The following is a 22881-nucleotide window of genomic DNA, read 5'->3' as shown; positions in this document are numbered from 1 at the left end:
CTAATATTTTATTATTAGTGTATTATTCAACTTGAAGTACCAAGAGGATGGATCTAGGCTGTTTTCAGTGGTGGCAGATGACAGAACAAGGAGCAATGGTCTCAAGTTGCAGTGGGGGAGGTCTAGATTGGATATTAGGAAACACTATTTCACTAGGAGGGTGGTGAAGCACTGGAATGGGTTACCAAGGGAGGTGGTGGAATCTCCATCCTTGGAGGTTTTTAAAGGCCCGGCTTGACAAAGCCTTGGCTGGGATGATTTAGTTGGGGTTGGTCCTGCTTTGAGCAGGGGGTTGGACTAAATGACCTCCTGAGGTCTCTTCCAACCCTAATCTGCTCTGATTCTAAGGCCCTGCTGAGGTAACTAGGGAGCTGATGTCTCACTGTCGGAGGCATGGAACAGAGCTGAACCCCAAGTTTCCTATTGCAGAGGTTCTCGCCCTTTTCCATTCCAGGACCACCCTGGGACCCCTTCTCTATGTAGCTGGGACTTCCCCCATTTAGCAATGCGGGAGGATGGTCAAACTCCCCCACTTGTTTGTGGGCCGCCTGTTGAGGACTCCTGCCCCGCTGGCCAGCAGGAGGAGGAAGCCAGGCTGCCGGCTGGACCGTGTGGGGGGAAGCTGAGTTTACTGTTGAGGGGGAGGAGGAGGAGGAGAGCGGTAGCTGAAAAGTGTGGAAAATTGAGCTCCCCACCCCAATTGGGTGTGTCAGGGGAGCCAAATTAACAGCCCCCTCGGGTCGGACCAAGGTAGGGTTTGCACATGCAGGAAGCCGAGTCTCCCCCGCCCGTTCCAGCAAGCTGAGGGGTGCGCGTGCAGGAAGCCGAGTCTCCCCCGCCCGTTCCAGCAAGCTGAGGGGTGCGCGTGCAGGAAGCCGAGTCTCCCCCGCCCGTTCCAGCAAGCTGAGGGGTGCGCGTGCAGGAAGCCGAGTCTCCCCCGCCCGTTCCAGCAGGCTGAGGGGTGCGCGTGCAGGAAGCCGAGTCTCCCCCGCCCGTTCCAGCAGGCTGAGGGGTGCGCGTGCAGGAAGCCGAGTCTCCCCAGCCCGTTCCAGCAGGCTGAGGGGTGCGCGTGCAGGAAGCCGAGTCTCCCCCGCCCGTTCCAGCAGGCTGAGGGGTGCGCGTGCAGGAAGCCGAGTCTCCCCCGCCCGTTCCAGCAGGCTGAGGGCTGCGCGTGCAGGAAGCCGAGTCTCCCCCGCCCGTTCCAGCAGGCTGAGGGCTGCGCGTGCAGGAAGCCGAGTCTCCCCCGCCCGTTCCAGCAGGCTGAGGGCTGCGCGTGCAGGGAGCCGCATCTGCTCACCATGTAAGCGCCCCCGCGGTGTAGCAGGTGTCAGAGGGGAGCTGCAGCGGGCCTCCAGCGAAGTTAATCAGAAACCGCAGCCGAGCTCCCGAGGCGATGCGACCCCTCTTGCTCTGGGCGTTGCTGCCTCAGGCGAACTCTGTATTGGGCCTGGATTAGTCCCGCCCCGTCTGTGGCCGCGTGCCCTGGGCCCGCCCCGGGGGAGAGCGCGGAGGGGTGGCTCTTGCTGCAGTCACGCCCGGTGCTTCCGCCTATCCCCCCTGCTGCTCCGGCCGGTCACGCTGCTCCAGGTCGGCGCCGGTACTCTCGGTCCGGGCGCTTCCCCGCCGGACCGGGGGATTGGCTGTGCGACCGCTTCGTCCCAGAATGCCCCGCATGGCGCGTCATTGAAGAGAGACCATGATGGCGGCGGCCGTGGCTGCGGGGGGGGCTCCTGAGGTGATCGCCCAGCTGGAGAACGCGGCCAAAGTGCTCATGGTGAGGGCCCCCCCCCCCCCCCGGGCCGGGGAGGAGGGGGCAGGCAGCGCCGTGCCCGCGGACCCATCTTGCCGCCTGCATAGCCCCCGCAGTGCCCTGCACGGGCCCCCTCCCGTCTCCCCTCTTCAGAGCTATCCCCCGATGCTTCTGTGCCCCCCATAGCAGTTTCCATGCATAGTTCTCCGGAATACTTTCCCCTGCCTCGCTTGTATTACTGTGGCTAGTCTGCCGCCGTCCCTTCAGGACCTTTGTCCTTTTAGGTAGTTGCCCCTCTAACCCTTTTAGCTTCCCTTGGCTCCTGTTTTCCCTTCTGGCCCCTTCAGAGCACAACCCTCCCCACCCAGGAGCCTGCCACTCTGTAAAGTCTCACTAGAGGCGGGGAGGCTTACATGTCTTTATTCCCATGTGCTCTAACCCATCTCTATCAACTCTATCATTCAGCACTCTCCTGGTCCCTTGTTGCCCTTTCCCCCTCCTTTGTTGGTTCCCCAGTACTTGCCCCCCCATCCCCACAAACTGCCCTCCTGTCACCATCAGTGTCACCGCCACTCCACTGGAAACCAGCAGAGAAATCCCTGCTCCCCCACCTATCTCCTCTCTCGCTCTTGCAGAAACTATTGTGTGGGTTACATAAAACATAGCTATAACTGCCTGTTCCAGGTTTCCCTCCTTGCAGTAATGGGAACCGCGAAACACCAGGGGTAAATTGCAAACATGTCATATGAGAGGTGGCTGATTTCAGTAGTGGGTGAAGTGGTCCCTGAACAGTTTGTAATGTGTTCTGTGGTTATAAAAGCTGCATAAAGGTATTGTGTGTGAGATGTATGGAACATAAGACCTTATGAGTGTGACTCTGTGTTGTGAAATACACTCAAGGAGTCAAGAGCTTTGTCATGAACAAACAAAAGTACTCCACTTAAAGTACCTGCAGCACTACAACAAAGCTAGTAATTAGTATTTTGATATTTATATAGCGAAGGATTGTATAAAAAACTCAGCATAAAACATTTTGTGAGCTGTTGTCTGAGTTGCAGGTTTGGTTTTTTTTTGTATTTTCAGAGTTGTTTTTGTTACTTCAATTAATGTGGAGTTCGTGAAGGGTAAAAATCCTCATAGGATTATTAAATATTTATGAAACAAAGTTGGATTAGAACTATGAAGTTATTTAACTGACTTTATTTGTGGTGGTCTGATTTTCACCATCACTTAATTGAAAATTGCTTTGGATTTTGGAAGTGAATGTTGTATAATACAGTAACTCCTCACTTAACATCCTCCAGCTTAACGTTGTTTCAAAGTTATGTCGCTGCTCAGTTAGGGAACATGCTCGTTTAAAGTTGTGCAATCTCCCTTATAACGTCGTTTGGCTGCCTGCTCTGTACACTGCATGTAAGATTTTGTGGAAGAGCAGTGACTTTATAAGGGAGCATTGCAAAAGTTCCTCTTCTCCGCCTCCCTCCCAGCGCTGAGAACTTTTTGGGAGGGGGGGTGAAGAGCGGGGAAGCGCTGCGTCTCTACTCCTCCCCCTCCCTCCCAGAAAGTCTTAAGCCTGCCAAACAGCTGTTTGGCGGTGCTTAGGACTTTCTGGGGGCAGGGAAGGAGAGGGGATGCGGTGTGCTCTGGAGAGGAGGTGGAGTGGGGGGTGGGAAGAGGAGCGCGTGGAGTGGAGTGGGAATGGGAATGGGAATGGGAAGAGGTGAGCCTGGAGCATCCCCCAGCAAAGTCAGCATCTGTTCTTCTCCGGGTAAGAGAAGGTGCTTCCTAGCGTCCTTGCCTGCAGCGGGCTGTGCCTGTGTGGGGTAAGCCAGGGGCACTTCCCAACCACAGTACAGTATATAATGCCTTTTGTCTGCCCCTCCGAAATTTCCTTGGAACCTAACCCCCCGGATTTACATTAAATCTTACGGGAAAACTGGATTTGTTTAACATTGTTTCACTTAAAGTTGCATTTTTCAGGAACATAACTACAACATTAAGTGAGGAGTTACTGTATTGAGTATACGGAGGAGATAATTTCTGTATATGGAGAAACGTAACTATTTTTTTCTAAAACACAAATAAATGCATATAAGAGTCATTAAGTGTTAAACATTTAAACATCATATAAAACTAAGTGCCTTTTAATTTTTTCTTCTGTATGAAAAGTTGTACATACAATAGTTTGAAACATAAACCTATTTTAATAATGCTTATCTGTGAAGATTTTCCTTCACAGTGTTATTTTCTGATTGTCGTTAAAATTCTGACCTGATTGATAATTTGAAAGACTTTGATAATTTGGTGGGAATTCAGTGGAGCTGAACACAATTTAGTTAGGAATCTGGCTGAAATATTTAATATTTATACTAAAGTAGTGCCCAGAGGCTGCATAGTATGAGGTATTGTGCACATACTGAGACTGTCTCTAACCCAAATACAGTAAGTAGTTAATAATCTAATCTCTTGTAAATTAAACTAACCTGAATTAAGACCACTTTAATTTTGAATAAGAGAGTCCACACAGGGATTGAATGTGGTTAAACAAATCTGTTTTAAATTCACACCTTTAGTTAATTTTGGATTAATTTTCCTGAGTGTTCCTTTGAAGTTAAACCCTTAGAATCTAATGCCATAAACTCACATCTTTATGCATGTGAGTAATCCCTTTGAATTACTCATCTGTAAAACTGCAGCATCATGGACTAAAAAAATTAAACGTGTATTTCCCCACCAAAAAAAGCTGCAAATTTAATTAAAATTGCCAGACAAAGCTCTTGTCTTTGGAAATGTATCAAAATAGCTATTCTGGAATAATAATTCCAAAACAACTCCCCATGTGGGCACTCCTAGCGTGGAGTAAGTGTGTCCACATGGACTTATTTTAGGACACTCTTATTCCAGACTGACTCTCCACATGGGGAAGTTGTTCCAGAATAACTCTTCTGGAGTAGTTATTTTGGTAAATTTCCAATTGTAAACAAATCCTTAATAGGAAACATTACAAAAAATAAATACTAACAATTATAGATAAAATATAACAATTAGAAGTATGCAAATAGCAGTAAATTGAGGTAATGTATATGAAGATTTGAATTACATTACATCTCATACACATGCTTGTGAAACTCATGAGTAATATTAGACATTCAACTACCAATCTTAGACTGCCTTTTTTGAGCATATCTGATTATGGTGGTAGAAGGACTCATTTTTATAAGGGCAATTTAATGATAGTGTATTGTTGTTATATTAGATGTTACAGGCCGGACTGGGGCAGGGGAGAGAGATGATTAGGAGGCTTTTTTTTAGGTGAGAACCATTAACTTTTGCAGCTTAAAAACAAGTGTCTAGTTGCATGTTGGTAGAATATAACCTTCCAAATGTTTAACTGAATTTACACTAGCAAATGTTGTATCTGATTGTCAGTATCGTGTAGTTTCCCTTTGCTAGTAGTAGTGTAAATGTTAGTGTAGACCGGCTGAGGCACTTTCATATGAAGCTTTCATTAAAGTGGTGGTAAAAATATGTGAGCCCTGGTTATGGTAGTGCTTACACAGATACAGAAAAATGGGCAATACATTTGCTCTTGAATATACAGCTTTAGTACCTCTGCTGCTACTCGGCATTTTCAAGATGTAGTAGAATGAAAACTGATCAGACATTTATCTGTTTTCACTACTGTTACTGGAAACATTGTGGAAAAGATTTAAACTGACAAGAATCAGGGCCATTTTACTCTGCTGCAGAAGGCTAGGGTAGCAGACGTAGAGGCAGGCGCTAAAGCTATTTATGGGGGATTTGGAGGTTGGAGAGAGGGGTAAATTAGCAGAGACCACCATCACAGCAGCCAGGAGACTCTCTCTAATGCTCCTTTCCCTCTCCGGTAACCAGAGGGTATTTTAGTTGTTGGAGGGGAGAATTCAGATTGTTCAGACAACTCTGAGTTGAAAGCTATGAAAGATAGGATCCCAAAGCTGGGCCCAGGGACAGCATGATGAAAGGAATCCCAGAAATTGTGGAAGCGCAGTTTGTGTCTCACCAGGACAGTCATGGTCAGTGAGGTAAATTTTTCAAGTCATTTGTGTATAAAGGGAATCATGAATGAGGGCGGGAGCCTGTGTGAACTGATTATCCACATCCACACCTTCACACACGTGGAAGAAACAAGTGGAGAGCCATGATGGAGCGGGAAGAAAAAGTAGGAAGAAAAAGTACTGAAATGTTTGTGTGAGAAGCTAATGAACAGGAGGTGAAACTGGCATTATTAGAGGAGATAAGCAGGTGGGACCCTGCTATAAGAGATGAATGGGCAAGCAGAGAGTTATGAACAACCTTGTAGGTGAGGGCAAGAAGGTTGAACTTTTCTGCCTCGTAATTGGGGGTGGTGGTTGGGCAGGTGGCAATGGAGAGATTTAGAAGAGTGTTGTGATGTGTTCACTGTTGACCAAGGAAGATGGTCTTAGCAGCTGTATTTTATATGGATTAGAAGGGGGGTGATATGGATATCAAAGAGATTCAGGTATTCATAATGGGAGATTTATGTGCTGAAATTAGTATTTTAAATATCTTTTGACTTTATCCTTTAAAAAGTGGAAGTTAAATCCTATTGAGGAAAATAGAAAGGAGCATAAATTTTGGTAAGTGAAGTGTAAAAATATATTTAGGAAGGCCAAAAAAGAATTTGAAGAACAGCTAGCCAAAGACTCAAAAAGTAATAGCAAAATTTTTTTAAAGTAAATCAGAAGCAGGAAGCCTGCGAAACAACCAGTGGGGATTGCCACTGGACAATCGAAATGCTAAAGGAGCACTCAAGGACGATAAGGCCATTGCAAAGAATTCATTTAGTTTCTCCGCATCGGTCTTCATGCCTGAGGATGTAAGGGAGATTCCCAAACGTGAGCCATTCTTTTTAGGTGACAAATCTGAGGAACTGCCCCAGATTGAGATGTCATTAGAGGAGGCTTTGGAACAAATTGATAAACTAAACAGTAATAAGTCACCAGGACCAGATGGCATTCACCCAAGAGTTCTGAAGGAACTCAAATTTGAAATTGCAAAACTACTAACTGTGGTATGTAACATCATTTAAACCAGCTTTTGTACCAGATGACTGTAGGATAGCTAACGTGACACTAATTTTTAAAAAAGGCTCCAGAGGCGATTCTGGCAATTACAGGCTGGTAAGCCTAATTTCAGTACCAGGCAAACTGGTTGAAATTATCGTAAAGAACAGAATTATCAGACACATAGATGACCATGACTTACTAGAATTCTTTTGGGGGGGTCAACAAGCATATGGACAAGGGTGATCCAGTGGATAGATTGTAGTTAGATTTTCAAAAAGCCTTTGACAAGGTCCCTCACCAACGGCTCGTAAGCAAAGTAAGCTGTCATACGATAAGAGGGAGGGTCCTCTAATGGATGAATAACTGGTTAAAAGTTGGGAAACAAAGGATAGAAATAAATGGTCAGTTTTGAGAATGGAGAGAGGTAAATAGTGGTGTCCCCCAAGGATCTGTACTGGGATCAGTCCTATTCAACACATTCATAAATGATCTGGAAAAAGGGGTAAACAGTGAGGGGACAAAACCTGCAGATGATACGAAACTACTCAAGATATTGAAGTCCAAAGCAGACTGCGAAGAGTTACAAAGGGATCTCACAAAACTGGGTGACTGGGCAACAAAATGGCAGATGAAATTCAGTGTTGATAAATGCAAAGTAATGCACATTAGAAAACATCATCCCAACTATACATATAAAATGATGGGGGCTAATTTAGCTGTTACCACTCAAGAAAGAGATCTTGGAGTCATTGTGAATAGTTACCTGAAAACATCCACGCCATGTGCAGCAGCAGTCAAAAAAGCTAACAGAAAGTTGGGAATCATTAGGAAAAGGGATAGATAATAAGACAGAAAATATCATATTGCCTCTATATAAATCCATGGTATATCCACATCTTGAATACTGCATGAAGATGTGGTTGCCCCATCTCAAAAAAGACATATTGGAAAAGGTTCAGAAAAGGGCAATAAAAATGATCAAGGGTATAGAACAGCTTCCATGTGAGGAGAGATTAGTAAAACTGGAACTTTTCAGCTTGGAAAAGAGATGACTAAGGGGGGATATGAAAGAGGTCTATAAAATCATGACTGGTATGGAGAAAATAAATAAGAAAGTATTATTTACTCCTCATAACACAAGAACTAGGGGTCACCAAATGAAATTAATAGGCAGCACGTTTAAAACAAATAAAAGGAAGTATTCACACAACGCGCAATCAACCTGTGGAACTCCTTGCCAGAGCATGTTGTGAAGGCCAAGACTATAGCAGGATTCAAGAGAGAACTAGATAAATTCATGGAGGATAGGTCCATCAGTGGCTATTATCCAGGATGGGTAAGGATGGTGTCCCTAGCCTCTGTTTGTCAGAAGCTGAGAGTGGGCGACGGGATGGATCATTTGATGATTACCTGTTCCGTTCATTCCCTCTGGGACACCTGGCATTGGCCACAGTCGGAAGATAGAGCTAAATGGACCTTTGATCTGACCCAGTATGGCCATTCTTATGTTCATATTTAAATGCTGTGTTTCTTGCAGGGTGGGGTTTAGACATTCTGATAAGTTTGTTAATTTTTATACTTTTAGATCTTTCTTGAGAGAATGTATAAACTGTAAAGAAATTCAAATAGTTTAGTAGATTACCTTAATCTCTACTTTTTAAATGTTTGGTTTTTTTAAAATTAGCATTCTTGATATTTATTTCAGTGGGGTAGCGTGTTAGTCTGTATCTGCAAAAACAACAAGGAATCCTTGTGGTACCTTAGAAACTAACAAATTTATTTGGGCATAAGTTTTTGTCAGCTATATGCCCAAATAAATTTGTTAGTCTCTAAGGTGCCACAAGGACTCCTTGATATTTATTGTTACTTTAAGTTAACAAAGTTTTTTTTCAGTGGGAATTTCCTTTATTTTCTTTGGTTTGTTGTAAAGTAACATAAGGTGTACTAAGAGTATTAATTAGGCATCTGCATTACTTAAAAGCTCCTCCTGAACTCCTGCAAACACTGACCTGCAGCCCATAAAAAATTGATGAGATCCCAGTCTTTTCTCTTGCTAAGTTCCTCTTTCTCTCCCTACATATTAAAATAAATCTGGCTGCTCTTATTTGTAGTACCTTTCAATAAACTCTGTTCCGGTGGTCCTTTTAAACAGTGTCCTTGTTCAAGGGGTATAGCATGGAAGCTCATCAGTCTTTGGTATAAGGTGTAGTATCAGTACTTAAACATGACTACAGCTTGAAAATTCAGAAGGCTGAAGAGAATTTAGGATCAGTGTTCACTGAAACTTTTATTTTGTGTCCATTGTATGCAAAAGATATGTTCTGAAATATTTTCATCATATAAAGTATGCACAGTTTTTATTATTTATATTGTGGTAATACCCAAAGACCCCATTGTGCTAGGTGCTGTATGAGTATGTAGGAAGACATTCCCTGTTCTAAAGAGTTCAAAAGCTAAAATTCTATGATGCTTTTTAGGATACAGTTTAAATTTATGTAACAACTTATACGATTAAAAGACTACATAACTAGCATACACCAAAAGCTTGATGAACTGAATTGACCCTGATCCTCCTCCTTCCCTTCCAGATGGTACAGGCCTCCCCATGTAAATGCTTATGTTGTTTTCTGGATCTCCCCCTCCTAGCCCATGTGGTGCTTGAGTGCTGATCATTAATTAACATTGATCAAGCTCTAACTTCGTTAATTGTCCATGAGGATCTGAGAAGCAATACATATTCTGGGTCACTTGGGATGGAACATAAATCTGATTCTCGTGTGGGAGAATGGGGACTGCTTGTACATGGCAGTTCATAACAGTGGAAGAACAGCTTTGCTATAGTTGAGGTTCAGATTCACTGTTCAGTGAAAACAGCGAGGAGTCCTTGTGGCACTTTAGAGACTAACAAATTTATTTGAGCATAAGCTTCCGTGAGCTAAAACCCACTTCATCAATCTGATGAAGTGGGTTTTAGCCCACGAAATTGCCCAAATAAATTTGTTAGTCTCTAAGGTGCCACAAGGACTCCTTGTTGTTTCTGCTGATACAGACTAACACGACTACCACTCTGAAAACTGTTCAGTGAGTAGATGACTTTTCTAAATGGCCTAAAATCCAGATGCTGACTCAGGTTGTCTTGAAAATTGTTCTGCCGTATGGTGGGGGAGGGGGTCCTGGGTAGGATAAGTGAACCAAATTTGGGATTATTTGAGCAAGATGTTCTCCAAATAAAGCCCTTCTAAAAATCCTATTAGATTCCTTTGGTTCTTATGATGCTTTTTTGCACACGCTTGGGGCTCAAACTATTCTTCTAATCCTCCTGGAATTTATATCGCCTACTCAGGATTTATCTCAGCTAGGGCACGGCACGCACCGTCCCTCTGGAGAAGCAATAGTTCAGAAATTATTGAGGGTAAAGTTGGGAACTCCGGCATGGATTGACTCAAACTGATGCACCAAAGAGAATGAAATAATGATGTGCAGTACAAGTAGGACTCTGTTGCACGCCAGGAGGTTTGCGGGCAGCCTGACATTAAAGTAAATGGGGACTCAAAGTGACATGCTATAGTCATTGAACTTGAGCAGCATACGTGCACTGTGAGTTCAAGTTCTACCTTTGGCAGCTTCTTGAGAATGTGTTGTGCACATTACTTGCTTTTTACTTGGATTCTACAGCAGCTCCTTTTGAAAGTTTTGCCCTGAGACAAAGCTGTTTAAAAGTGTTCTAAAATCCACATACGTTATGCAGTTTTATTTAGAGGTATTGTCAAGAAAAAATAGCATTAATTAAATGGAGGGAAGATGGAAAAACTCTTGTGAGCAGTTAGGATAATTAAATCATGACTCCTGCTCCTCAACCTTTCCTTGAACAACGGTACTATGTGATGGAGGAAAAGCAAGAAACTGAGTCATTTTGTCTAGTGGTTCCTGATACATTCCCTTCTTAGCAAGAGCTGTTCAAAACATTTTAAGGTTCTTGCTACTAACAGTATTTCTAGGGGAAGTCTACGACTCTGTCCTTCATGAAATTTATAGTATGGACTGCCATTGCGATCAGTTATTGGGTAGTACAGTTTAGAAATATTTCAAAAGCTATCGCATTACAAAAGCTTTAGTACCTCTTCTTAGAGACAGTAAGCGTGTGTGTGCTGTTTGGAGTGACACACACTGAGCAATTTACTCAGTGGTTTAAGGGAACAATCGCTGTCCCTAGAGCCCAAGCACAACGAGTTCAAATCTTCTGTTCAGGTCAGAGGCACTGAGTTCCTGGGGCATGCTCGACCCCCGCTCTGCCCCAGGCCCCGCCCTCACTCCACCCCTTCCCCCAAGCCTCCACCCTGCCTCATCCTGCCCTGCCCTGTTCCACTCCCTCCCCAGCCCTCACTCTGCCTCCGCCCTGCCTCTTCCTGCTCTGTTCTGCCCCAGCTCCTCTCCCTCTCCTCCAGCGCCTCCTGCACACAGCTGAATAGCTGATCACTGGTGGCTGGGAAGCGCTGGAGAGGAGGGGGAGGAGCTGATCAATGGGGCTGCTGGTAGGTATTGAGCACCCACTATTTTTTTTCCCTGGGTGCTCCAGCGCCTATGGCTTAGGTGATTTGTTTGCTGTGCATATTAGTGTTCTCAGCCTGCCTTTCTGCTTGGTGTCTAGGACCACAGTCAAGCTCCTTTTGGAAGCTGTGGAAGTTCAGCACTTTCTACAAATACACCCTCAGTGCAATCTATCTGAGTCCAATCAGGTAGATTGCACTGAGGGTGTATTTGTAGAGTGTAGGGACAGCTTGTTGAGTGTAGGGAGTAGGGACATTTGTAGAGTGTAGGGACAGCTTGTTGGCCTGTACTGTGTCAGGGAGACAAAACCAACTGATGCCTCCCTTCTGTGGGTTGGAGGGCTGGGGAGGGAGCATTGAGCTGATCTGGACAGATACAGACTAGAGATGAGGAGCTAATGCAGGGGCAGGGAAGGGACCAACCTGCCATTACTATCTTTTTGTGCCTGGGGTAGTGGTTGCCAAGGAGCCAGAAGCAGTGGATGGGGAGAACTGAGCTGTAGTACGTATGGATGCTGAGAGAATTTCTTTCTAGTATATATTTTTAAATAATTTAACACCCTGTAAACTTAACACAGAGTTAAGATGGCTCAGTGCTGCCTATGTCCTTCCAGAATGTGAAGAATGACTAAACCTATGCCTCTGAAACCCAGAAATTACAAAGTTAAGGTACACGCTAACCATGTAATGCAACCTTAACTCTGCCCCGCAGAGATGGCAATAGCCGCTTGAAATGGTTCAGTAAGGGTGGTGCAAAGGTTGAACTACCTAAGGAAGTGGTGGACTCCCTATTCTTTGAAGTCTTCAAATCAAGACTGGATGCCTTTCTGAAAGGTATGCTTTTGTCAAACACATGTTATTAGGCTCAGAACAGAAGTAACTGGATTAAATTCTTTGGCCTCTGTTATGCAAGAGGTCAGATGAGATCATCTAATGATACCTTCTGGGGTCTTAAAAATCTATTAATCTATAATAAGTGGAGTTAAGTAAGGACTAAAAATGTGTCACTCTTTTGAGTTCTACAGGATTGAATTCCAGTATTTGTCAGCATGCACTCCGGCATGCTCAGTGTTAGGTGCAGCTGTATTGATTAGCTGAGGAGTTTGCTGGAGCGGGTTGGCAAAATTATCCCTGTAATATGAGGTACCTTGAGAAATCAAGTAAGAGCTCTCCTGTCGGAATAAAAACCCACAACTCTGCAAGCAGCATGAGCTACATTGTAAGGAGAAGCTCTCCTGCCAACATAGCACTGTGCACGTGAGCGCTTATGTCAGTGTAACTTATGTTGCTCAGAGGGGTGTGTGGAATATTCACCCCTCCCCCCAGTGACATAAGTTTTGCTAACATAAGCTGTAATGTAGACATAGCCTTAGCCAAATCCATTCTCATTCTCGGTGGCTTTTCACGCGAGTGATGGTCCTTTGTCTTTAAATCTGTCATCTGTTGGCTTTTATGGCACTGTTTACTCATTACTTTTTCCTTACCTCTTAAGTTATTTCTTCACTGTCTTATTTGGTGGGTCTTCCATTTTCCCTCACTTTCAGTAGACATCCCCCAATGACTCCCACCTTCTGCTCTGCCAATGTCATCCTTGACTGCCTCTTCTTTGCTTCTCCTTCAAGCTCTGTCATGTTCCCTTTTGGTAGCTTCCTGTATTACAAAATAGCTTTGCATCATTGTCAAGGAAATGTATCAGCCAGCTACAGAATCTACTGGTCCAGCTTTTACTGTGATGACTGAATAAACAGCTAAAGATACATTGATCACTATGTCTACAAACAAACAAATTCTTCCCAAGGGAGATAGAGAGGCTTAATTATAAAGCCTTTATTTTGCTAGGCTTTTTTAAGTGGGATTAATAACAGGTGTTTGGTAACTTGACTACAATGAATTGTACATCGGGGAGAATGTGTTGAAGTGAGAGGAGACAATAGTTGCTATTTTGGAGCTATCCTAATGCTCAAATTACAACAATTTTCTCTGGGTACCCAAAAAAAAAAAAAAAAAAAAGTCTGGTGAAGAGGTTTAATATTAAACTGGCCAAGATTTTTTTTTTTTAAAGTGGGTGTCTAAATCCTAAATAAGTGTTCTGATTTTCAGTACCTAAATAAGTGTTCTGATTTTCTAGAATGATGAACAGCTGGAAACTTGCGTCAAGGGGAGCTGTTGAATGTTCAAAACTTTTAAAAATCAGGCAGTTTATTTAGATACACGTGAAGGGGGATACTCACCACTGATGCTGCCTACTGGCTAGGTGGGGTGTGGCAGGCTGTCTTCCTTCTAGGCATCCCCCTTTCCTATAGCTGCTCTACCCTGCAGTAGTCTGTCCTCCCAGTATGAAAAAAACAACCTCTGAGCGACATAAGTTTCGCTGGCATAAGTGGTAGAGTGCATAGTGCCACTGCTCATTGGGGATGGTTTTATTATGTTGACAGGAGAGCTCTCTCCCGTCAGCACAGAGTGGCTACTCAAGTTAGCTTACAGTAGCACAACTGCATCGGTACAGCTGTGCTGCTGTAATCTTGCTAGTGTAGACATGGCCTTAGTTAGGTCACTGTCGCCAGGCCTCAGGCAGCAAGAGCTCCTATGGTACTCCTAAGGATCTTGGAGTGTAGATCCACTCCCTGCCTGCTACTAAACTATTCTGTTCTTCTTTTTAAGCTTCTCATCCAGCCTGTGCAGCCTGGGCCCAAAGCAGCTCTCTAACTCCTTCCTTTCCAGTGTGGGGTTTGTAAACTCTGTCATTGCAGTTTAGAATGGCATCAGGAGTGCTCATTTTTTGAAAATGTGTTTTTTTTTTTTTAAAGCAAAGAACTAATTATCCAGAGACAGAGAGAATGAGCAGTAAAAGAGCTATATTTCTACATCTGATCTTAAAGCTGTAAGTGTTAAAATGTAGTATTTTCTTTTTAAACTGAATAAAAATGTAATAAAATTGAAGATTGTTTCTGCAGTTGCAAAATATTGGTCACTTTCATTTCAAACTTTTTCCTTTCATTCTGCCACCATTTTGGCCTAACACTGGATAAAGTTAGAAATTTAGTAGTCTATAGGTGGAATGTTTTTTAGTTTCCTTTGTAGGGCGTGTTTCTGTACCTCATCCAAAATGCTGCTCTTTTTCTGTTGATATCGTATTTTCTCTGGCTGGAAGTAAGATAGACATCTTCCTTTCAAGCAGATGTCAATACTTCATTGACTGACCAAGAAGGATGTTAAATGAATGAAGGAAATTAAATGAATGGAACAAGTCCTCAAGGAATCAATTTTGAAGCACTTCTAGAGGAGAGGAAAGTGATCAGGAACAGTCAGCATGGATTCACCAAGGGCAGGTCATGCCTGCCTAATCTAATTGCCTTCTATGATGAGATAACTGGCCCTGTGGATGAGGGGAAAGCAGTGGATGTGTTGTTCCTTGACTTTAGCAAAGCTTTTGATACGGTCTCCCACAGTATTCTTGCCAGCAAGTTAAAGAAGTATGGGGTGGATGAATGGACTATAAGGTGGATAGAAAGCTGGCTAGATAGTCGGGCTCAATGGATAGTGATCAGTGGGGTTCCATGTCTAGTTGGCAGCTGGTATCAGGTGGAGTGCCCCAAGGGTCGGTCCTGGGGCCAGTTTTGTTCAGTATCTTAATTAATGATCTGGAGGATGGTGTGGACTGCACCCTCAGCAAGTTTGCAGATGACACTAAACTGGGAGGAGAGGTAGATACGCTGGAGGGTAGGGATAGGATACAGAGGGACCTGGACAAATTAGAGGATTGGGCCAAAAGAAATCTGATGAGGTTCAACAAGGACAAGTGCAGAGTCCTGTACTTAGGGCGGAAGAATCCCATGCACTGCTACAGACTCTGGACCGAACGGCTAGGCAGCAGTTCTGCAGAAAAGGACCTAGGGGTTACAGTAGACGAGAAGCTGGATATGAGTCAACAGTTGCCAAGAAGGCTAATGGCATTTTGGACTGTATAAATAGGGGCTTTGCCAGCAGATTGAGGGACGTGATCATTCCTCTCTATTCGACATTGGTGAGGCCTCATGTGGAGTACCGTGTCCCGTTTTGGGCCCCACACTACAAGAAGGATGTGGAAAAATTTGGAAGGAGTCCAGCGGAGGGCAACAAAAATGATTAGGGAACTGGAGCACATAACTTATGAGGAGAGGCTGAGGGAACTGGGATTGTTTAGTCTGCAGAAGAGAAGAGTGAGGGGGGATTTGACAGCAGCCCTCAACTATCTGAAGGAGGGTTCCAAAGAGGGTGGATCTAGACTTTTCTCAGTGGTAGCAGATGACAGAACAAGGAGTAATGGTCTCAAGTTGCAGTAAGGGAGGTTTAGGTTGGATGTTGGGAAAAACTTTTTCACTAGGAGGGTGGTGAAGCACTGGAATGGGTTACCTAGGGAGGTGGTGGAATCTCCTCCCCTAGAGGTTTTTAAGGTCAGGCTTGACAAAGCCCTGGCTGGGATGATTTAGTTGGGGATTAGTCCTGCTTTGCGCGGGGATTGGTCTAGGTCCCTGAGGTCTCTTTCAACCCTGATATTCTATGAATGAGGAAGTCTGTGTTCTTATTGCAGATACCAGACATACTCTAGAATTGTGCTTCGAGTGTCTGCTTGCAAATGATGAGGGGGAGCTTTACAAGGACAGGAGGATGAGAAGCCATCAATTTCTGCAGAATTTAAGATGTCGTAATTGAAAATGGATTCCTTGGGTAGGATGTCATCTGTTTTGACTTGGTGTATATTTTTGTAAAATTTTGGGTGGGCATTGTGAATTGGGTAGGGATTTAATATGACCAAAGGTTCTTATGGCAGTGGGCTTTTTAAAGGGATGTAGAATTTTTGAAGAGTGTAATATTGTTTTTGGTGTTCTCTGCAGTCTGTTGAAACACTTTGTCTTCACACACAAACTTGATTTAAAGATTAATTTTCTGAATTTTTGAATGAGCATCAAAAGTATATGCCAAGGCAATTTAAAAAGTCCACAGGAAAGAAACTGTGCTCTGACAGATCGTTTGATCTGGGTTCTCCTCCAGGTTTTGGTAAGTCTGTAGAAGTGGAGTTTTGGGGTGGGAGGAGTTGTATGTGAATGTGATATGAGGAACTTAGATTATGAAACAGAATGAATCAGAAGAGATGCGTTTTAAGTGTTTAAAGTTTTCTTAATTTTTAAGCAGTAAAGTTCAACCTGAATAAAACTCTTTGCCTTTCCAGCCTCCCTTCCCCTCCATCTCATTTTGCCTTTTCCAGGACCCTTTATTCCAAGACCAAGTAACACAGCTCCGTACTGTGTCTGCTGCACCCTTTCCATCTACTTACTTTCTTTTCCCTCTTCAGTGCCTTAAGTCCTTAGGAGATCAACTTAATTTATAAATATTTAAAAATAAATGTAGCTCTTTATAGACATGAAAGCAACTCTGTAGGCATGTGGACCCAGGCTGTCACCATAGGTAACAGACAAGGAGAGAAACAGGAAAAACAAAAATGAGCTGCATCCTGCCACTTTACCATACGCACAATTCTGCACAGAATATTTTTTCATCTTAGACTAATATTGAGAAAATCAGAAAAAGCCTCATCCAGAAAAAGCCCTGCAAGTAGCAGACAGTTTAAATTTGTTTCAGGTTGGAGAGAGAAGAATTTTTAATATGCAGAATGTCTCAGTATAAAATTCTTGTTTCCCAGTACTTCCTTGCCTCCTGATGCTATAGAGTTCCTTGGCTGGACATGTACTTCTCTTAATTTTTTTCCTCCTCCAAGCGCTCCCTGGACTATGCTTTCACAAGTCCTTGTTTACATGCTGCTTTGCCTACCTCAGGCCTGGTCTACCCTTAAAATTTAGGTCAGTATAGCTATGTCCTTGAGTCCTGTAGCTATGCCAAACTTAACCCTGGTGTAGACACAGCTGGGTAAACAGAATAAATTCTTCCATTATTAAGCTGTCATTGCTTGGGGAGGTAGAAACCCCTCTTCTGTCATTATAGGCTGTGTCTACACTACAGGGTTGTGCTGGCATAGCTACAGCACCATGGTTATGCTGCTGCAGTCCCCCTAGGGTAGACATGGGCTTAGTGTAGTGCATCACAGGTTGTTCTTACGTTTTTCTTTTGTATCTTTGGGCTTGGCTACACTTGCGAGGAACAGCACAATAAAGGAGCCCCAGGCACACTGGCTCACTACCCGTCCACGCTGGCAAGGCACATAGAGCGCTCTGACTCCGCGGCTACAGTGCTGCTGGTACTCCACCTTGGCGAGTGAAATAACGTTTGTTGCGCCCCTGCTGGAGCGCCGTGGCACCAGTGTGAACGAGGTGTTGAATTACTGCACTCCGATCAGCCTCTGGAAACATCCCATAATCCCCTTAAGTCAAGTGTCAGAGTAGCAGCCGTGTTAGTCTGTATTCACAAAAAGAAAAGGAGTGCTTGTGGCACCTTAGAGATTAACAGATTTATTTGAGCATAAGCTTTCGTGAGCTACAGCTCACTTCATCGGATGTAGCTCATGAAAGCTTATGCTCAAATAAATTTGTTAGTCTCTAAGGTGCCACAAGTACTCCTTTTCTTTTTAAGTCAAGTGGCCACTCTTGTCATTGTTTTTGAATTGCTGCAGGATATGCCCTTTGAAAGCTCCGTTTCTGACAGCGGGTTGCTTATCTGCTCTGAGACAAAGCAAGCCATTAGTGTGGAATGCTGTGTGAGAGAGAGAGGCGGGGGGAAGGAGGGGAGTCTGCTGCTGTCTGAATTTACAAGACAGCATGCTGACATGCTTTCAGCCACCCAAAAACCCACTCTCTCTCCCCCCACATACACACAACACACTCCACCCCATCCCCCACATTTGAAAAGCACGTTGCAGTCATTTGCATGCTGGGATAGCTGCCCACAATGCACTGCTCCCAATGCCGGTGCAAGTGCTGCAAATGTGGCCACCCCAGTGTGCTTGAAGCTGTCAGTGTGGACAGACTGCAGCCCTTTTCCTACTGCGCTCTCCAAAGGCTGGTTTAACTCAAAGCTCTTTACATCTGCAAGTGTAGCCATGCCCTTTGTAACTTTTCCACTAATACACTAAAATTCTGACAGGCACTTTTCAGCAAGGCTAACAAAACAATCTTGGCCATTCTAGGCCAAGTCATCTTGGATATACCGTATTCTGAGTCAAAAAAAGCTCTTTAAAAAGTGAACTTCAGGTGATTTTTCAAACTTTAAAACTCCTTTTCTGGCTTTTATCAAACTTCCTTAAATTCTATTGTGAGATGAAATGATGTCTGTGAAATTTCAGAAAGATTGGTGGAGGAAGGGTTGAAAAGTGGGATTATAACGGGAAGTTAGCTTCAGCCTTAATTGTGGAGCACCTATTGTTGCTCAATAATTTGGTAAACAAAAATACTTCCAGCTTGAGACGCTGTATATCAGGCTTCTCTCTGGAGAGCATATTTAAAAATTTAGATTAAATATGCTGGCAGTCGTGGTCTTGATTGAAATTCAACCTGAAGTGAAAGGCTCAGGTCTCTGCACCATGCGCACAATATGCGTGTGTCTGCACTGGCCCTACAAAGGTTGGTTTAGAGGAAGTCAGGGGAGAGGTGCATTGAATCCACAATGACATGAATCTAGTGGCCCTCACTATTTAAATTTATGTTGCAGCAATACCCAGAGGTAGATACTGCACACACAGACATGTTCCTACCCTGTAGAGCTTAAAATTTAAGAAGATAAGTGACATACAGAGTGGTTTGGAGATGGATATGATTGTATACGTACAACTTTTGCATTTAAAACTTTTTTCTTTTTATAGATCAGCTGTCTCCTGCCCCTCAACCCTGACCATCATACATTGGTTTTGCAAATGGCTCTGTAGAATTGTGGCTGCTATTCCAACCCTTAAATTCCTATACCTTGCCTTCAGGCTAAGGTGATGAATTTTACCCCTGCAACCTCCCACTCACATCACCTGCAAAAAGCTTGCTTTCCAAGGCCTGGTCTACAATGGGGGGAGATCAGTCTAAGTTAAGCAACTTCAGCTACGTGAATAACGTAGTTGAATTCAACGTACTTAGACCTACTCACCGCTGTGACTGCTGCCGCTCCCCCGTCGACTCTGCCTGTGCCTCTCGTGGCGGTGGAATACAGGAGTCGACGGGAGAGCACTCGGGGGTTGATTTATCGTGTCTAGACTAGACACGATAAATCGACCCCCGCTGGATCGATGTCTGGTGGGTAGTATAAACATACCCTAAAACAGACTTCATGGGATGATGATGTCACCTTTGTAGAATTTAGTGCAGCAATTATAGCAGTGCTATAGTTTTGGGCATCCTTGAAGTCATAGACTAGAAAGAAAAGAACGCACATTACAAGCTCATTACTTACCTTTTTTGTTCATGTAAGTGCAGCAAAAGTAGAGAATGTGTCCTGCAGTAGGAGAGAGAGAGCTGGCGGTGTTGTACATGCTGTAAGTCTAGTAAACAGATAAGGCAGAGATTGAGAGTCTGTTCTGCCTAAACTTAATTTTTGCATTAAGCCATGTTTGTACATTATGGTAATTGTAGAACTGCTACCTTAAATATATATCTGTCCTAACTTTGTGTGGTGATAACTTTATTTTAGACAGAGAAGCACCATTAAAAATAACTTCTGTAATCTCTCAAAGACTTACAGCAAGGGTGCCCAAACTAGCCTATGGGGCTGCTTGTGGTCCTTGCAGGTGAATGAAGTACCTAGACAGAAATTGGAAGTCTCCTGCTGATTCACATGGGATGGATTACATTACCAGTACACAGGAGTCCTAAGACAACTAATACAGAGGTCAGGAAAATTAATCTTTCCACAAATAACCTCAAGTCTAACCTATCAACATCTATCTTCTACCTATCCACAAACTGACCACTACAGAGTGCATGTACACTAAGATTCCCCCCCGGCCCCATTAGTTTAGTACTAATGCAACTCTATTGATGGTAGCTACAGGTGAATCAGTAATACAGACAGGATGAGAGGAAGGACAGGTGTTATTTAACTTTGTGTCTTCTAACCCCTGTGCCCTAACTATACTAGTGCTTTCACTGGTGGAGTTGCATGGGTGCTGGTAAAGCATATACAGAAAGAGAGTGAAGGCTTTACCTCACCTCACCCTTATTCCAAGATTAAATTGCTTACTTAGAAGGAATTGAATCTTGGTGCTGTTTATCTCAGAACCTGGAACCATTTTGGCATCCGTTTTGTTAGAGGAAGGTTTAGAAGGATAAGAATGTTGCATCACACTCTAAAAGTTGCAAGACAGAAGCTCTGCTTGTTTTGGGTCTTGCAATTATTATTATTGCTTATTTGTATTGCTGTAGCGTATAGAGGCTCTAGTTGGGGATCTTGGCTGGATTGTGCTAGACACTGAACGTGCACATAATGAAGGGGCTGTGCCTGCCCAAAAGAGTGTACAGTTGGTGGTTCTCAAACTGTGATCCATGAGCCACTGGTGATGTGCAGAGAGCTTGCCCTGGAGAGCTAGCTGGTCACAAGGTGTCATCTTGTTTCCGGTTGTTGAATCATAGTAAGACAGTTAAAAGATGTTAAATATGTTTTCTAATATTGGTTTAACACGTAAGTAGTTGCAGGTCATGAATAGGAAGGAAGATGGTACCTGAGATTGCTTTTATTTGAGATATACAGTACAAAAAATTGAAAACCCCTGCAGTAATGAATTTCATAGCTAAGGGCCCCTTACTGAAAATGCCTTACCTTGGTTGTGTTTGAATCTGGGTTCAGTCAGCTTTACCTTTCCTGTCTAATGCAGCTCCTGTGCTGGGTCTGGAGAAAGAGGTGGCCCCTCAAATACCTATGCTCTAGGGTTCAAAGATGTGGAGCAGAATCTTGAAACATATCTGATGCGGAATAATATTGGGGACAAAAGTTTGGTGTGAATTTAAAGAGTCTAAGGGCTTGTCTACACATGGAGTTAAGTAAATTCCTGAATTACTGTGTGGATAAACCCTTATCATATAATTTACTTTTCACCATTTATGTTTTTTACTATTTCATTGTCCAAGTTGAGAGGAAATACAAAACTAACTAGTCAGCTTTACTTTCAGATTCTCATACTAGCAGTATAGAGCAGTGTTTCAGTTGCAGGGGTTGTCAATTCGACTTTTTAAAGTTTCCATTGGAATCTCTAGAAATTATTGAAAAGTTTGCTGGCTGTAACTTTATAAAAACATTTTTAATAAAAATTCTAAACCTACACTGAATGCGTCACTTGAATCTTAGGCCCACAACATGTTGTATTTTGACACAAAAGCTGTAGCTATGTATGTACATCTGCAGTGGTGTACGCTGTGTGTGGGCTGTCTGAATCTGGTTCAACACTGACAGGTTAAAGTAATGAATATGAGGAAGTATTTAATTCTTGTGGAAATACTGCTTTTTTTCCAAATTCTCTTGCAGTAGTCTTCCATGGAATGGATGGAATCTGGACTGCTTGTGTTCTAATAGTACTTGCTGAGAGGCTGGCAAAAGAAGTATCTAAAGAAACTGATGCAGTTTTAGCTTGTTCTGCTCTGTGGACACTTGCCAAGCAATATTATACACTGGACAGTAAATCAGAGATTCATAAAATTAGGGAATGTGAGGAGACTGACAGTAAAGGTCACAGTAGCTACACTGGTGATCCTGTGGCAGTATGTATTATTTTAGTGCTAAACTTGGTACCCTTGACTTCTGTGCTAATAAATATACTGTAGAACCTCAGAGATACGAACACCAGAGTTACGAACTGTCTGGTGAACCTCCCACCACATTTGGAACTGGAAGTAAGCAATCAGGCAGCAGCAGAGAGACAAAAAAGCAAATACAGTACAGTACTGTGTTAAATGTAAACTACTAAAAAAAGGGAAAATTTTTTACAAAAAGATTTGACAAGGTAAGGAAACTGTTTCTGGGCCTGTTTCATTTAAATTAAGATGGTTAAAAGCTGAATTTTTCTTCTGCATCTAATGTAGAGTTGAATCAGGCAGAGCAGTGACATGAACCTGGGTGTCTCATATCCCAGACCAGTGTCCTAACCGGATAGATAGGCAGGTGAGTTTGCATGTCTATGTGCCTGAATCAGAAAGCTCAGGTTTCAGTCAAAAACCAGATATTTTGACACAATTCTGTTTTTGCAAAAACATTAGGAAGATTTTGATTTTGTTCCAGTGCAGAATGAAAATAAATTTTGAAACCTCAAAAGTCACTGCCTACCATGAAATGGAACTGACTTCTTCTGGTCAGCTCCAATGCTTAACCAAAGCAACAGTTTCTGTGATTTAGGACTTTGAGGATGCAGCGTCCTGAAAACCCTCCTATCACTTTCTTTAAAAGCACAACCAAGAAAGGAGGTAGAGGTTGCAATGGATTTGGGAAGAGAGAAAACGTATTGGAATAAGAAGTGAGTGAATGTGGCAAAGGTGGTGAGAAACACCTCAGTGCTAAAAAGTGGCATAGGAAGGAGGTGCAGGTGTATGTTGCTTTTATATGTATTGAAAATATTATA

The 22881-nt window shown here is 43.4% G+C and overlaps 1 protein-coding gene across 1 annotated transcript in view; it reads left to right on the top strand.

Moving 5' to 3' along the window:
• Positions 1-1620: 1620 nt before the first annotated feature.
• The window catches only part of XPO4 (exportin 4), a 129998-nt gene continuing 108737 nt past the window's right edge, over positions 1621-22881 (top strand). The window contains 1 exon segment of the mRNA XM_007059121.4: positions 1621-1774. Within this exon segment, the coding sequence (XP_007059183.2) occupies positions 1697-1774 (78 nt within the window). The 5' untranslated portion in view covers positions 1621-1696.

The sequence above is a fragment of the Chelonia mydas genome, chromosome 1, assembly GCF_015237465.2.
Source record: "Chelonia mydas isolate rCheMyd1 chromosome 1, rCheMyd1.pri.v2, whole genome shotgun sequence".
Taxonomy (NCBI): domain Eukaryota; kingdom Metazoa; phylum Chordata; order Testudines; family Cheloniidae; genus Chelonia; species Chelonia mydas.
Note: the sequence above shows the minus strand (reverse complement) of the source record. Positions and strands in the feature narration are given on the sequence as shown.